The following is a 17,317-nucleotide window of genomic DNA, read 5'->3' on the forward strand; positions in this document are numbered from 1 at the left end:
ACGGTGCACTGGAGGGTGAGCGGGAGGAGGGAGAGCCCGAGGTGAAGAAGCGGAGACTTCTGTGTGTGGAGTTTGCCTCGGTCGCGAGTTGCGACGCCGCCGTGGCTCAGTGCTACCTGGCCGAGAACGACTGGGAGATGGAAGTACGCTTTCGCTGCTTCTCTCTTTCCCGCTCTTTACTTTGGTCCGTGCAGCGCACACGTCCCATCCCTGTGTCTGTGTTTTGCAGAGAGCGCTGGACTCGTACTTCGAGCCGGCAGTGGGGGAGAGCACTTTAAAAAGCCATCTTGAGACCGCCTCTGAGCCTGAGTCCTGGTGAGTGATGATGGGGCGGGGACGACTCTGGGCGGGGCAGTTTGTACTGGGTTGCGTTGAGCGTCCTGGGACCTGCAGTCGAGTTGGACGGCGGGGTTTGAGTAGAGGCACGTCTCGCCTCTGAATAGCCGGAGGCTGAGGGGTTTTGTTGGTGCGTAGGATGGAGACGGGTCCCAGCAGCGGAGCTGACGCTTCTCTCCCGAAGTCCAGGCTGTCACTTCGAAGGTACTTTGGAGTCGGGGGGTGGGGAGTGGGGGAATATCTGAAATGTAATTTTTTGACTCCAAGTTTAGGAAATATGTAAGCAAGAGTTTCAAAACAAATGAATGAGGCAAAATCCTCTACTGAGGAATGGTAACTTGGAAGTCTTCTTGCTTCTTATACTGTTGTTTATTTACTCTCTGCCGCCCGGCCAGGATAATAGATTTTATAAACTGCACATCCGCCCCTATTATTCCAGTGCTCCCTCCCCAATTCATGCAATTCTGCTCTTAAAGTCCAGGTGCCTTACAGGTCCCTCCACGGTTTGACCATATTTCTGGGTTCGTTTCCTTTCACACTCTCTTTCCTACCCTACAAAACTTCCAGGCATACCAAACTTTCCCTTTCTCCAGTGGGTCATTTTTTCTTGCCTTTCAACCTTTGTAAAGATATTTATCATCTCTGCCTAGAACCCTTTTCTTCCTCCTTCCTTGCTAAGTAACATCTATCTTAAAAGTCCACCTTAGACATTGTAAGGTCGGATCTTAACAATCGGCACCGCGAAACAGAGGAAAGCTTCAAGTGAGCTTTATTAGGGGGCGCTCCCGGGCGAGGTTAACTGGTCCGAGAGAAAGGGTCCAGAGAACTCGCACCCAGTCCTAGGCTTGGGAGATTTTTATTGGGGTGTAAGGGAGGTGTGGTTTTCTATGCAGGGTGATTCCTTGGTGAAGCTACAGCCGTGCTAGGTGTTGACTGGCTTACTTTCAGGGGTTTGAGTCTCCCCCTCCCCCACCGTCCTTGGGGCAGGAAGTCCTTGGGGCAGGAAGTCGGGGGAGAGTTTCTGTTGATTCTCAGAATTGGTGAGAACGTTCTGCCTCAATGCTTCTTCCTCTAACCGGCTGATGCTTCCTCTTACCCGAGCCAGCTGGCCTTACAGACATGACTTGTCTTCAAGAAGCTTTCCCTGATTTCCCAAGTCTGGGTAAGGTTCTCCTCTGAAGTAATTCTATATAGCATCATGCATGACAATTCATATTATAATAGCTATTTAGTATTTTATATCTCCCACTAGACTACACATTTGGTGAAGACAGTATCTGTTTCATACATTGTTGATTTCCCAAAGTTTCATACAATATTTGGCATGTAATAAGCTCTCAATAAGTATGAATTGAATATATAAAGTTCTCCCAGCTGTATGGGCAGCCTCTACAGTTAACTGTTCATAGTAGATACAATTTTCTCCCTGTGATCTTTTCAGCTGCACTGTCTTTTAAAGGTGATAAGATCATTTCATTAGGCTCCTTTCTTCGTCTGCCTGGCCTGTTGTTGGGGAATTGTCTACCCATTCATAGTGACATATCTCTGGCTCCCATGTTGTATTAGCTAGAGCCAGTTAGATTAGTAGGTGTTCACCTAGCCTGTGCTGGCCAATCAGATCCTCTCTCCTGGGATTAGGACCAAGAGTGTTTAGTGAATCTTCCTGTCAAGCTGGGACTGTACATGTTAACTCAGTACCCGTGGGGGACCCATACCCATACTCTTTTGTGCATGGGGAAGCTGAGAATGCTAGTCTGCAGAGAGAGAGTGAAACCAAAGGATGCTGAGTAGGATTGAGAGAGAGCCTTGATCGAACTTCCATAGGCATAGCTGTGTTCCTGTACTTGGCTCTGGGACATGATTGTTTCCTTGTGAATCCTTTTGTTTTACTCAGACTAGCCTGTGTTGGTGTCTGTTAGTTGTATCCTAAATTGTAGTCAGTAAAGAAATTGGAACAAAGGAGGTGGAGTCCCTGAAATCATCCCTCCAAAAAAATGTGGGTGGAGCTGAGTAATGGTGGGTTAGAGGACCATTAGGAGTCCCCTAGCCCAGAATCATGAATTGGCAGAAAACAAGCAAAGTGATGGATGAGGCTGTGGTCTGTTGTCTCTTGGAACTCAGATCAAATGCCAGTGAGAGTGAGGCTTTATCTATAGCATAGAATAAGAATCCACACTGATAAAAATACATTTGTCCAGGAGTGAAGGGAACACTTTCCCTCACAGTAGAATTCCAACTACCAAATGTTGAAGGCATGTGAGAGTTAGAAAAAAAATTACCATTTGGGAACTATCTTGGTAGTAATTATCTCAGACAGGAATCATCAATGGACACTAAAACTAAGGGACTTGCTTGGTGGCGCAGTGGTTAAGAATCTGCGTGCCAATGCAGGGGACACGGGTTTGATCCCTGGTCCGGGAAGATCCCACATCCCACCGAGCACCTAATTCCCTGCGCCACAACTACTGAGCCTGCTTGCTGCAACTACGGAACCCATGTGCTGCAACTACTGAAGCCCGCACGCCTAGAGCCCGTGCTCCACAAGAGAAGCCATTGCAACGAGAAGCCCGCGCGCCACAACAAAGAGTAGCCCCTGCTCGCCGCAACTAGAGAAAGCCCACACGCAGCAATGAAGACCCAACGCAGCCAAAAAAATTAATTAATTTAAAAAAAAAAAACTAATAGGTAAAAGTTGATGAGAAACAAGACATTTACATAGTCTCAAAGTACCTACCCGCAAAATACTTATTACATGGGGGGAAATCATAACTGTGCAGTGGAGAAACCAAGGGATCAAAGTTAACGTGACCAGTACTGGAGACAAATCCAGTACTTTTGGATCAGGCCTCCTGACCTGATGCACTGAGGAGGACACCCTATCAGTTCTGTGTGATTCCTGCCAAAAAATGCACATCCTCAGAAAACATCAGACAAACCCAACCTGAAGGACATTCTACAAAATAAATGGCCTGTATTCTTCAAAAACATCAAGGTCGGGAGAGACAAAGACGGAAGAACTATTCTGGATCAAAGGAGCTTGAAAGAAATTCATGCCATCTCGATGCAACATGTGATCCTGGATTAGGACATTACTGGCACAATTGGCAAAGTTTGAATAGATCTTTAAATTATATAATAACATTGTATCAATGATAATTTTCTGATTTTTGATAATTGTACTAGGGTATGTATGTATGTCCTTATTTTTAGGAAATGCATTCAAAAGTATTTATGCAAATGTTTCAGAATAAAAAGAGTAAAGTAAATGTTACGTAAAATGTTAACATTTATCTGGATGAGTGGTGAGTAGAATTCTTTTTACTGTTTTCTGAGAGTCTAAAATTATTTCAAAAAAGTTTAAAAGTTAACTAGACTTATCATGGTGATCATTTTGCAGTGTATACAAATATTTAATCATTATATTGTATACCTGAAACTAGTATAACATTATCTGTTAATTATACTTCAATAAAAAAAAATTTTCAGGAGTTCCCTGGCAGTCCAGTGATTAGGACTTGGCGCTTTCACTGCTGTGGCCCAGATTCAATTCCTGGTTGGGGAACTAAGATCCCAAAAGCTGTGTGGCATGGCCAAAAAAATTGTTTTTAATTAAAAAATAAAATTTTTTTAAAGAAGTTAAAAGTTGGCATTACATTTATTAAAATTATAAATACAAAATCCTAGTTTTTAAATTTATGTATATTTTATAAATGCTTAGCAGTCGCCTTTTAATAATGTTTGTCCCTCCACTCAAATGTCTGGGCCTTGGTGGGAAAGGTGGGGTCAGGCAGACCTGTGGGCTGGAGCCCATACACATGGTCTCTCCAGCATGATAGTCTCAGAGTAGTCAGATTTCTCAGGTAGCAGCTCAGGGTTCTTGTTGGGCAGAGTGTTCCAAAAGGCTTGAGTGAAAGCTACAGGCTTCTTATGGCCAAGCCTCAGAAATCCCAGAATAATCCTTCTCACTATATTCTATTGGTCAAGCAAGTCACTAAGGTCCAGATTCAAGGGGAAGGGTATTAGTTGGACTTCATCTCTCAGTGAGGGGAATGACAAAGAATTGCAGCCATTATTTATCTGGCACAATGAGATCTTATTTCAAATGTGATTTAAAATGAATCCAGATAAATGTGGAAATCTTACATTACTCAGCCTGATTTGGGGTCATAATTTATCGAATCATTTTAGTGACCTGTGTCACTGAGAGATATTGAGTTGGTTCTAAGTGAGCAGACATTTGGATAACACAGTAAGAATCTATTTTTCCTCACTCATCAGATGCTTGCTCTTCTATAGGCAGATACTTTTAGGACCCTTAAAGTTTATTTACCTGTAGAATGAGGGCTACAGAGAGTCACGAAATAATTTTTAAGTTAATCAGTTTATAGATTATTTGCAAAGTTGTGTTTCATTCTTATCTTGCCAGTGTTGACCTAACCAAGGAAGAAACAAGCGATTCCATTAGTTCTAAAACCAGCACATCTGAAAATGTTCAGCAAGAAGATGGCAGCATGTTCTCTTTCATTACCTGGAATATTGATGGATTGGACCTAAACAATCTGCCAGAGAGGGCTCGAGGGGTGTGTTCCTATTTAACTTTGTAAGTATTATTACATCTGTGTCATGGTAACGTGATAATGTGTCTTACCTGCCTACAAGGAGGGTAACAGTTCAAGGTTATGGGCTTTGGAATCGGTCCTGACTTCAGAGTCCAGCTGTCAGAGGAAACATCTGAAGGAATTGGGAGTGACTGCCTCTGGGAGCAGGATTGTGGCTTGGGGTACAGAGGGAACACTAATTTTTGTTCATAGCCTTCTAGTACTATTTTATTTACTAAACTTTGTGTATAATTATTGCTATGAAAAGAAAATTACCAAAAGGATCCGTATCTGCCACACACTAGCTCTGTGACCTTGTGGAACCATTTGTAAGCCACTTCAGTTCTCCAGAGCTCAGTTTTCTTTATCATGGATAATAACTGTTTCAAGAGGATTGAAGAAAATAACACTTAAAGCATCTTAAAGAGTGAGGACCAGGGCTTCCCTGGTGGCACAGTGGTTGAGAGTCCTCCTGCCGATGCCGGGGACACGGGTTCGTGCCCCAGACCGGGAAGATCCCACATGCCGCGAGCGGGTGGGCCCGTGAGCCATGGCCGCTGAGCCTGCACGTCCGGAGCCTATGCTCCGCAACAGGAGAGGCCACAACAGTGAGAGGCCCGCGTACCCCAAAAAAAAAAAAAAAAAAAAAAAAAAAAAAAAAGGAGTGAGGACCATTGTAGGCTCTTAATATTATTGGTTTCTAGTGTCAATGATTCCTGTTCTTCTAACTTTGAAGGGTTGTCATGTATATGTTTTTTTTAAATTTTATCTTTACAGTATTATTTGTTAAATAGCACAGGTCTTTCTCATTTTATAGTTATCAAAGGTCAGCATAAATATTGAATATTAGGTGTCCTAGAGGACTATAATTTTGTTTTTCTTTTATGCTGTGGCATTTTCCTAATCTAGGTAGCTGCAAATGAAATGGTATACCTCATATTTTTCATAAATTGATGTGTTTAATTAGGTACAGCCCAGATGTGGTATTTCTACAGGAAGTTATTCCCCCATATTCTGCCTTCCTAAAGAAGAAAGCAAGTAGTTATGAGATTATTACAGGTAACAGTTTTCCTGTTATTTAACTTGTCTTTTTCTTTGAAAAACAAGGTGAGAGATAAACCAAAGTTAGACAATTGGAACATAGACAGGAAAAAGCACAAATAAAGTAAGTTTGAGAAAAAGAAGTCAGACACAGGATACTAAAAAAATCATAGGAGAATATTACATATGTGGAAAAATGGTTGGAATGGATGATTTTTCAGGAAAATATAAATTGCTGAAATTTGAGGCACTAAGTAGCTTTTTGGTGAAATCAAATTGTTAGAAAATGTTTAAGTGTGGTGATTGCACTGTGGTTATGCTTTTTCAAAAAGTATCAATTTCTTTTTATTTATTTTGTTCTTTTTCTACCTTTTTGCCCTGAATATTTTAGTTTTTGATTTTTCATCTATTTTGTTTTTACTAAGTGCATTTTAATATACCACTTTGGCTTCATTTCGTGACTTTTGGCTAAATCTCATGTTTTCTTTGACTTTGACTTTTACCTAGTGTATGATTTTAATTTTGATTTACTTTTTAATCCAGAATTGCTGAAGAGAGGGTTCTCTCTATCTGCTTTTCTCTCTCTCTCTCTTTGCGGGACAACTTTTCTGCATTCTTTTGGGGATTCCTTTTGCCTGTCTTCTGTTTTGGTTATCTTGTTTCCTGAATCCCATGCTTTCTTCCTTGGTTTACTTCCTCATTTTTTTGGAGCACATTCTCTGGTCACTTTCTAAGAAGCACATGGGGAGTGAAGTTTTTGAATCCCAGCCTATTTGGAAATGCCAATGTTTTATTCTCATAGTTCCTTGATAGTTTGGCTGGACAAAGATTTCTAGGTAGAAAGTCATTTTCCCACAGAATTTTGAAGGCATGATTTCAGTGTTTTCTAGTTTCCATCATTGATGATTAGCAGTCTGATGCCATTCTAATTCTTGATCTTTCTTCCCCCCCTTCCCGCTCTGGAAGCTTTGAGGCTCTTCTTTGTTTTTGTTTTTGTTTTTGTTTTTTTTTGCGGTATGTGGGCCTCTCCCTGTTGCGGCCTCTCCCGTCGCGGAGCATAGGCTCCGGACGTGCAGGCTCAACGGCCACGGCTCACAGGCCCAGTCGCTCCGTGGCACATGGGATCTTCCCAGACCAGGGCATGAACCCGCGCCCCCTGCCTCGGCAGGCGGACTCCCAACCACTGCGCCACCAGGGAAGCCCGAGGCTCTTCTTTTTAACTCCAGTGTTTTGGGGGTCTTTTTTTCATTTATTATGCCAAACACTTGGTAGGACCTTTCAATCTGGAGGTTTGTGACCTTCAATTCTGGAAAATTCTTTTTTCTGTCTCTCTCTTCTTTCCTCCCTCCCTCTCCCTCCTCCTCCTTTCCACCTGCTGGACTCCCCACCTGCCATCTTTCTAGTCTGCTGCCCTCCTCCCTGCCCCTCCCTGTCCCATTCTTCTCGCTTCTCTTCCTGTTGTCTTTTCCTGGTTCCTCTCCCTTCTGATAAACCAGTTACCACTGCTCCACCTACTTTGTTCTCTGAAAAACTTGGAAGCTTTCATTCATTGCCCCTCCATTTCTGTTTCTTCTTGCAAGTTTATACCTTTCTAGATTTTTTATTCACTTACTGTGATTTTTCTGGTGCTTCCCGAGTGAAAAGTAACTGCATGTCAAGTTGCCTCAGTTTAAGTCTCATCTACTCTGCCTTTCAGAAATTTTTCAAATTTTTATGTTTGGTATTAGCACTGTTAACTGTTTGGGGCACTTATGTAAATGCATTTTTATTTTTGTATTTCTTCCATACTTCCAGTTACACTTTTATATTTCTTCCATACTTACAGTTACAGAGGGACTTGGTTGACCATCTTCAACTATTTTGAAATAATAGTTTACTTTTAAGATTTATATCCATTTAAATATCTATACCTGCTTGTTATAAAATTTTCAGTAGGGGAGCTTGGGATAAACTGCAGATACCCCTGATCTCTCAGCCTAAATTCTTTTCCGCAAACATTTAAAGGTCGTGAAGAAGGATATTTCACAGCTATAATGTTGAAGAAATCGAGATTGAAATTTAAAAGCCAAGAGATTATTCCTTTTCCAAATACAAAAATGATGAGAAACCTTTTGTGTGTGCATGTAAGTAATTTTTTCAAATGGACTGGTTTTTTTAAAAAAAGAATGCACTATTTTTTTCATAGTTCCATGATGGGGTCCTTTTTAAAAAACCGTTGTCTTTAGAAAAATATTTACTCCTCACTTATAGGTTCTTTTAAATAGTCTTAAAGAACTTTATAAATTAAATTTTTACATACATTTCAAATATAGACAAATTGTAAAAGTAAAATCCTTGATTCATTAGATGTTTTCTTAATGTATAAGAGTTTGCTGACATTCCACAGTTGCTTCCTAGTTTTTTTTTTATTATTATTAAATGCACTGTACTTGGTACTGTGTTGTACTCTGTGAGTCTTACAAAAATGAGTCAAATAGATCTTGGTCTCATAGAGCTCATAGATTAGCAGGGGAGAGATTGTATGTATAGTACCTAAAATAAACGAAAGGCATAAATGCCATGGGAGAGGTATAATGATATGCCATGGAAGTTTAGAGAAAGGAAAGATGATTTTCAGCTGCATTGTTTAGTGAAAGTTTCATGACAGAAGTTGTGTTTGAATTGGGCCCTGAAAAATATGTAAAATGTAGACGTTAAGAACAGTGCAGGGCTTCCCTGGTGGAGCAGTGGTTGAGAGTCCACCTGCCGATGCAGGGGACACGGGTTCGTGCCCCGGTCTGGGAAGATCCCACATGCCTCGGAGCGGCTAGGCCTGTGAGCCATGGCCGCTGAGCCTGCGCGTCTGGAGCCTGTACTCCGCAACGGGAGAGGCCACAACAGTGAGAGGCCCGGGTACTGAAAAAAAAAAAAAAAAAACGGTGCAGGTGGCAGAACCACCATGAGCAAACTTTTGCAAATTGTACATAGCACAGTATGTATATATGAAAGAGGGCATGTGTAGCTATAAACGAGCCTTCTATTCAGTTGGATGTAGAGGGCACAAAGGGGGTAGTGTGACGACAGGTTGGTAAAGTAGGTTGGATCCAGATTATAGGAGATCATGAATGCCCAATGTGAAGGAATTTGAACTGGACTCTGCAGGCAATTAGTTTAAATAATGACAGATCTTACATTGTTGGTATCTTAATTGCAAATGGTAAGTGATTCTCATTCGTTCATTTAACTGACATTATTTTGAGTTACCTATGTGCCAGGCTCTCAGTAACATAGTAATAAAAGAGCCATCTTTGCTTTCAAATGACTCAGGGCTTTGTAGGAGAGAGATAATTGTGCTGCAGTTCGATCTAGGGGACTTTGTAAACAGTCTACACAGTGTGCTGTAGGAGGATAGGGGAGGGAGCCACTGATGCCTGGGATGCTGGGGAAGGGCTCACAGTGGAGTTGACATTCGAGGGAGGTTTTGAAGTATTAGTGGGTACTTGTTCAGTATTCTTTGACCTTTAAGGATAAGCACAGTGCTGATTATATAGTTTCACTTTAGTAAATATTAATATATACCAATCAGTTGAATAATTACTGATTCTGTTAACAAAGTTCAGTGTTAATTGTTAGTGGATCATTTTAACAACTCTCTTTATCTTGTTGCAGGTGAGTGTGTCAGGAAATGAACTTTGCCTTATGACTTCTCATTTGGAGAGCACCAGAGGGCATGCTAAGGAACGAATGAATCAGTTGAAAATGGTTTTAAAGAAAATGCAAGAGGCTCCAGCGTCAGCTACAGTTATATTTGCAGGAGATACAAATTTAAGGGATCACGAAGTGAGTGATGAAGTCATTTCAGTGTTTATGGGCAGATTATTGCTGTGGAAACTAATTTAGGTTTCTTTCGACTAAAGCTATTAAAACTAGGACTTTGATTTGTTCATAATGTATAAGTGACCTTGCAGGTGCAATTCAGCAAATGATTATTTAGCCTGTGCTACTTGCCTAGCACAGGGGAAGCAGAGGCAGAAGGGGCTGTTACATTATTGGGTGAAAACATATATATGGTTTATGAAACAGACAACACAAAACAATATATACTGATTAACAAGAGAGGTTTAGAGAAAATAATGATTAGAAGAATTTAGAAAAGGTCGTTTATTTGCAGTTTCTTAGTTGTAAGGTAAGAAGAACAAAAAGATTTGACCAACATAGTTGTCCCTAACTCTTTTCCTTCTGAATTTTCTTTTTTCAACCTTTTTTACCTTCATGACATTGGATTTGGCAGTGATTTCTTGGATATGACACCAAAAGCACAGACAGCAAAAGAAAAAATAGATAAGGTAGACTTCATCAAAATTAAAAACTTTTGTGCATCAAAGGGTATTATCAATGGAGTGAAAAGGCAACCCATGGAATGGTAGAAGATATTCGCAAATCATATGTCTGATGAGATATTCAGAATATTCAGAATATACAAAGATCTCCTACAATTAAAAAAAAAAAAACACTGGGCAGGGGACTTCCCTGGTGGTCCAGTGGTTAAGAATCTGCCTTCCAATGCAGGGGACGCAGGTTCCATCCCTGGTCGGGGAACTAAGATCCCACATGCAGCAGGGCAACTGAGCGCACATGCCGCAACTACTGAGCCGACGTGCTGTGGAGCCCACACACCACAGCTAGAGAGCCCGTACGCCACAACTAGAGTGCCCACGTGCCACAGCTTTGGAGCCCACATACTCTGGAGCCCATGCACCACAACTAGAGAGAAGCCAGCACGCCACAATGAAAGATCCCATGTGCCACAACTAAGACCCAACGCAGCCAAAAATAAATAAATACAATTTAAAGCTATTTCTTTTTTTATTTTTGTGGTACGCGGGCCTCTCACTGTTGTGGCCTCTCCCGTTGCGGAGCACAGGCTCCGGACGCACAGGCTCAGCGGCCATGGCTCACGGGCCCAGCCGCTCCGCGGCATGTGGGATCCTCCCAGACCAGGGCACAAACCCGTGTCCCCTGCATCGGCAGGCAGACTCTTAACCACTGTGCCACCAGGGAAGCCCTAAATACAATTTAAAAAAGAAAAAAATGGGCAAAAGATTTAGACATTTCTCGAAAGAAGATATACAAATGGCCGGTAAGTTCATGAAAAGATGTTTAACATCATTGGTCATGAGAGAAATGCACATCAAAACCATGGTGAGGTACCACTTCACATCTATTAGTATGACTGTTATAAAAAAACAAAACAACAGAAAATAACAAGTGTTGGCAAGGATATGGAGAAATTGGAACCCTTGGGCACCGGTTCTGGGAATGTAAAATGGTGCAGCTGCTGTGGAACGTGGTGTAAGGATTCCTCCAAAAATTAAACAGACTTTCCATATGATCCAGCAAGTCCACTTCTGAGTGGATACAAGCAAGCAAAAGCAGAGCCTCAAAGAGATAGTTGTACACTTGTGTTGGTAGCATTATTCACAGTAGCTAAAATATGGAAGCAACCTAAGTGTAAGTGTCCATTGACAGATGAATAAACAAAATGCATATATTGATACATGAAATAGAATATTACTCAGCCTTAAAAAGGAAGGCAGTATTGACACATGCTGTAATGTGAATGAACCCTGAAGACATTATGCTAAGTGAAATAAGCCAGTAACAAAAGGACAAATATTCATGATTCCTCTTATGTGAGTTTCCTAAAGTAGTCAAATTCATACAGACCGGAAGGAGAATGGTGGTTGCCAGGGGCTGGGGGGAGAGTGGAATGGGGAGTTTGTGTTTAATGGGTAGAGTTTCAGTTTGGGACATTGAAAAGGTTCTGGAGCTGGATGGTGGTGATGGTTGCACAATCATGTGAATGTACTTAATGCCACTGAACTGTATATAAAGTCATAAATTTTATGTATACTTTACCATGATAAAAAAAAATTTTAAATCCTAGAGTGTGAATGGGAGGAAAAGTTAATGTTGTTAGTAAATTTCATATAAAACTGAAGGCATTTGACATTATTGGATCATATAAATGGTATACTCAATTTATAGATTAGAGTAACAGTTTTGCCTTCTTTACGCTTAATGTTCATTTTTTTTTTAAACTACTAATAGCAATAACTGAGACCATGGATTTTCAGTCTTCTGAGTTTTATCTGACTCCCAAAGTTAGGGAGCTACTTGTGGTGGAAGAGAGAAGGGGCAAATCTCAGACCTCTCCTGTCTCTCTTGATCTTTTTGTATTACCTACTTATTATCATGCAGTAAAATAATTTTATAATATATCTAGTATCTAGTTTTGCATTTGTGCATTAATAAATAATCTGTGGCATTCTGATTTGAAAAGTTGCACTTAGATGTGGTAACGGTAAAGACCTTTTTAATATAAGGGAAAAAAGACTGAAAAGAGTTTTCTTTCTTTTTCTTTTTAGGTTACCAAATGTGGTGGTTTACCCAACAACATTTTGGATGTCTGGGAGTTTTTGGGCAACCCTAAGCATTGCCAGTATACGTGGGATACACAGATGAACTCTAATCTTGGAATAGCTGCTACTTGCAAGCTTCGTTTTGATCGAATATTTTTTAGAGCAGCAGCAGAAGGCGGCCACATTATTCCCCGAAGTTTGGACCTCCTTGGGTTGGAAAAACTGGCCTGTGGTAGATTTCCTAGTGATCACTGGGGTCTTCTGTGCACCTTAGATGTAATATTGTGAACTGCTTTTCAAATACGAGTTTTAAATGTTCTGAGCAATTTTGTTCTGTGTTTTTGCAAATATAATTGCTACCTGTCTGGAAAGGTAGTTTAATATGGAGGAATTAATATACTGGATCACTGTAACAAAAGAAAAAACGACTGTGATTTTATTTTGTGGATTGTGTCCTCAGATTTCAGAACTAAATCTTAGTGTTTATTTAAACGAAAGCATACCTGTGTTCAGAGCATGAGGCCTCTTAATGAAAGGTCACAAAGGCTATCAGCTGTTACAAGCTCAGGCTTGTAGTAGTGCTCACAGCTGCTGGCTAGATCGGCATTTAAATAGGTTGCAGCTGTCCTACATCAGACTTTTTGTCAGCTAACCGTGCCTAATTGGTAAGCTAGAAATGAACTCATGATTTAAAATCCCTTAATTTTTAAAAATTCATGTTTGTAGTTATGTCACCAACAGAGGCAAAGTTAGGCTTGATAATGATTAAAGTCAGTTTTATAGAGGCATTGGACTTTTTTTCTAAGAGAAAAACAAATGTGTATAAAGAATTAGCCTTTTAGTTTTGCTACTTGTAAAACTGAATTTTTTTCCAGACGTGAATGAGGAGCACGTCTACATGTGCTTTAAGGAAAGATTTTTTTTTCCCCATAAGAGAATGTACTTTAAATAAAGAATTCTGCTTGTTTATAGTTTGTTTTAGTATGTTTTTTGTGCTCATGATGGGATTGAAATTTTTACCTGCTTCCTGTTTCTGGCTCCACTGCTGTTTCACCTTTGTGTGGAAGAAAACAGCTTTCCACGTTGCTTCTCACTCTGCCAAGTATTGCCAAGAATATATTGACTTCCTCAGTATATAAAAATGAAAGCTGGCGGTAATAATTAGAATGAGAAGTGGCAGAAACTTATTTTCATCAGGGTTGTCAAAATTAACAACTAAAACACCTAAAAAAAGAGAAGCTGGGGCTTCCCTAGTGGCTCAGTGGTTGAGAGTCCGCCTGCCGATGCAGGGGACATGGGTTCGTGCCCCGGTCCGGGAAGATCCCACATGCCGCGGAGCAGCTGGGCCCGAGAGCCATGGCCGCTGAGCCTGCGCATCCGGAGCCTGTGCTCCGCAACGGGAGAGACCACAACAGTGAGAGACCCGCGTACAGCAAAAAAAAAAAAAAAAAGACAAGCTGAATTTATATATAACATATGCTTTGTCATAATGGAAAAGTTTTATATGTTAATCATAATTTTAATCATTTAAAATGAGTACTAATGCTAATATTTTAGCATGTATTACGGAAGCAATAGTTCATTTTTGTGGGAAAAGGATATTTTTGGCATAAATTGCTTATTCACTTGGAAGTATAATTAAGTTAGAACTCTACCACACTTCAAATTACAAAAAAAAATATCTAGATGAGTGAAAGGCTAAATATAAAAAAGTAAAATATGTAGTAGTGTGTATTAGATTAAATAATTATCAAATTGTTTTAAAACTGGAAGGAGTATCATTTTATGACTCAGCATCCAAGTGAAATACCTTCCCATTTACTCCTTATAGTGACAAAATCTAAGAAACAAGTTATAAGTGAAGTGAATAGGAACAAAACTACTTTTGGTCTGCTTTCGATGGGCAATATTTCTCAAATAATGCAAGAATTAAGAAACTACTAATATGCAGTATCTTGAACTTTTTACTTTGAATCTCAAGTTTTCTCAGTATAGTAGCTTTGTGTGCCTTACCCCCCTTCTTGGTGAAATTCCAACTCAGAGTGTTATATATCAATATGCTAAGCACCATCTTTGCCACTGATAACGGAATGTACTTGAATCTTGCTAGGCCTGTTTCTCCCACCTTCAAAAAAAGATAGTTCCTTGTCTTTTATTGTGCAGTTTAGTAAGAACAAACATCCCAACCAACAACATATAAAAAGCAGACGAAGTCAGAAAAGCTGTACTAAAAATACATCATTTTATCCTTAGTATTTACTATAGTGTCTGGCATGCAGCAGGAGCTCAATAAATGCTGAAATGAAATGAGACAGTGCCCTCACATTTGTGTCCTAGGGAGGCAGGCTAACATTTTCATAAGTCAGTACCAAAATAGATATTATATGTATTATATGTATCAAAACAGATATTCATTGTAATGGATCTGAGTTTAGAAGTCTAGGCTAAGCTTATATATATGTAAATATGTATATATGTAAAGACTTTAAGCCCATATATTAATGACTTAATTTTTATTTAATGACTTAATTTTTATTTAAAGACTCCTGGGAACGGGCTTGTCTGAGTACATCAGATTTATTGATGTGGTGAGAAAGGTCACTTTGGGGGTACAGTGGAATGCCACTGGTGAGAAGAGAAAGGATGGAAGTGTCTTGTAAGGTTTGGGTTCCCTTTGAAGGAGGGTCTTGGAATCAGATTTGTACTGTTGCTTATTCTTTCAGAGGCAGGTTAGGAGAAGCAGGGACTAACTATGGACTGGGTGCTGTCATGAGGCAAGGAGAATTCAGCAGTGGGGTATCACAAGTTACGGATGAAAATAGCAAAGCAAAGGGGGCGTCTGTGGTAGGAAAGCAGTAGTCATTCAAAGAGGGGCTTGTTATGTCATTTTACAGCTGCTGCATGACTTTGGGGGAAATATTTCCTGTTAATTTTGCTTCTGGCTTAATCTGTGCCTGTCCTCCCAGCCCGATAATTGGCAGGGTTGCCTTTTTCTTTTTAGTCCAAACTGATTTTGCCTCTTTCAGTCCCAAGCAGTTTTTATTCTTTTTTTTTTTCGGTACGCGGGCGTCTCACTGTTGTGGCCTCTCCCGTTGCGGGGCACAGGCTCCAGACGCGCAGGCTCGGCGGCCATGGCTCACGGGCTTAGTTGCTCCGCGGCATGTGGGATCTTCCCGGACCGGGGCACGAACCCGTGACCCCTGCATCGGCAGGCGGACTCTCAACCACTGCGCCACCAGGGAAGCCCAGTTTTTATTCTTTAACCGTTCATTTTCTTTTAATCCCCACAATCATCCTAAAGGAATGCTATTACCATCTCTATTTTATAACTGACAAAACAGGTTTAGCAAGTAACTCATCCAAGGCCCAGCCATAGCCAGGGAGTAGCTTAGTAGGGGCTTGTTCATCAGGTCTAAGCACTGTACTGTAGTCATGGGGATGTGCAAGGAATGCTTCAGGAATGCTCTGGCTTCCTTTTGTGCCCTATGTTACCATACCTAGATGCATGAATCTTTCTTACAAGAAAACAGTATAAATACAAGGAAGAGTCTTTCACATGAGTTTTCTATCGTTCAGATGATCACCTTCCCACAGATGCAAATGTAATCTAAATCCTTTGGGCACCTGGTTAACCTATAAAGCGTGGGGTTGATCTGGGCCCCTCCTAACACCTGTTTCCATCCTCCTTCAGAAAGCAACACGTGCTCAAAACATAGTAGGGCCTAAAGAGGCTACCTCGGGAGGAGTGGGACTTGTGCGTGCGGGGTGAATTTGCTTCGGGGGAGACATTTACAAAGGGTTTTTGACCCAAGTAGTGTGCTCGCGCCTCCCTAGAGCCACCCTGGCCCGCGGCATTTGGAAGAGGCACTCATCCCCCGGGCCGTTTAGGACCACGGTGTCCGTCAAAGTGTTGGTGAAGGAAAGGGGGTGGGGCATGCAGGCCGCACTGCTGCCCGAAAGTCTTCTGCTTGGTCGCCTGCGGGGTGGGAGTCCGTCCCCTGGGTACCCATCTTTAGAGCCCAAGCTGGGAGTCGGGAGCTAGGCAAGAAGGACTGCTGCCCACCCATCCCTGGGGGCGCGTGTGCGCGTGCGCTCGCGTCGCCGTGGTAACGGCGCAGCGGAAAGGCGCTGAATCACGGGCGCGCGCTTTCCCAGCTCTAGCAGAAGCTGATGCGGGGGGCGGGCGGGGGTGCCCTCCTGGTTGCATCCTGACTAGACCGGGGCTGACCCCGGCGGGCCTGGCTGGCCTGGCGCAGAGGAGCGGTGGCCAGGATCTCTGTCACTACTGGAGGTAAGAGAGCAGCAGTAGCCTCATCCTGTCTCCGGTTTGGGCAAGAGTCTGTCCTCGGGGGCTATATCCTGGGGAAGAGAAAGCGAGGGTTTGGCTTGGATGGGGCGGTACCTCCTCCCTGACAACAGATGCGCGTGCCAGTGTGTAAAAGTGTGTGTGTGTGTGTAGGGCCGGGAGACGAAGAAGAGGAGCAGGTGGGACGGCAGGTGATGCTCCTAGCCGGCTGCACCGAATAGGGCTAGCTTTAGTGCGGCCAGCAGCGCCTCGACGCAGTATCCCACTTCCCAACCCGTCTGGCGATTGATGGGAAGGGAGGGCAGCAAGTAGGCAGGTTATGGCAAAGAAAAATAAAATCAAGAGGCCCTGAGTTAGGAGGTGACTTTCTTAAGGTTCTTCTGAACATCTAGGAAAGGGCTTTTCTTGATTGCTGCACCGACTGATTGTTTCTTAGTAGGGTGGAGTCGAGGAAATTTGCATCTTTTCCCAAATCTCATGAATTGAATTTCTTAGACCTGTAGAATTGGTTTTCTTTAAACTTCGTTTGGTAACATGTATGTGATCTTTGTTATTATTTGATAAATTCATTTTGTCTCTGTATCTTACCATAATCTGAAGCTTGAAACCTTTGAATGGCTTTTTTTCTCTTTCCC

General features: G+C 41.7%; 1 protein-coding gene across 1 annotated transcript in view; it reads left to right on the forward strand.

The window, feature by feature from the left end:
* The window catches only part of TDP2 (tyrosyl-DNA phosphodiesterase 2), a 13,732-nt gene extending 1,068 nt beyond the window's left edge, over positions 1–12,664 (forward strand). The window contains exons 2-8 of the mRNA XM_007454508.1: positions 1–143; positions 230–315; positions 4,763–4,936; positions 5,902–5,993; positions 7,980–8,098; positions 9,624–9,794; positions 12,383–12,664. Coding sequence (XP_007454570.1) covers positions 1–143; positions 230–315; positions 4,763–4,936; positions 5,902–5,993; positions 7,980–8,098; positions 9,624–9,794; positions 12,383–12,664 — 1,067 coding nt within the window. The remainder of the gene's footprint in view (positions 144–229; positions 316–4,762; positions 4,937–5,901; positions 5,994–7,979; positions 8,099–9,623; positions 9,795–12,382) is intronic.
* Positions 12,665–17,317: the final 4,653 nt, after the last annotated feature.

The sequence above is a fragment of the Lipotes vexillifer genome, unplaced genomic scaffold (assembly GCF_000442215.2).
Source record: "Lipotes vexillifer unplaced genomic scaffold, Lipotes_vexillifer_v1.1 scaffold421, whole genome shotgun sequence".
Lineage (NCBI taxonomy): Eukaryota > Metazoa > Chordata > Mammalia > Artiodactyla > Lipotidae > Lipotes > Lipotes vexillifer.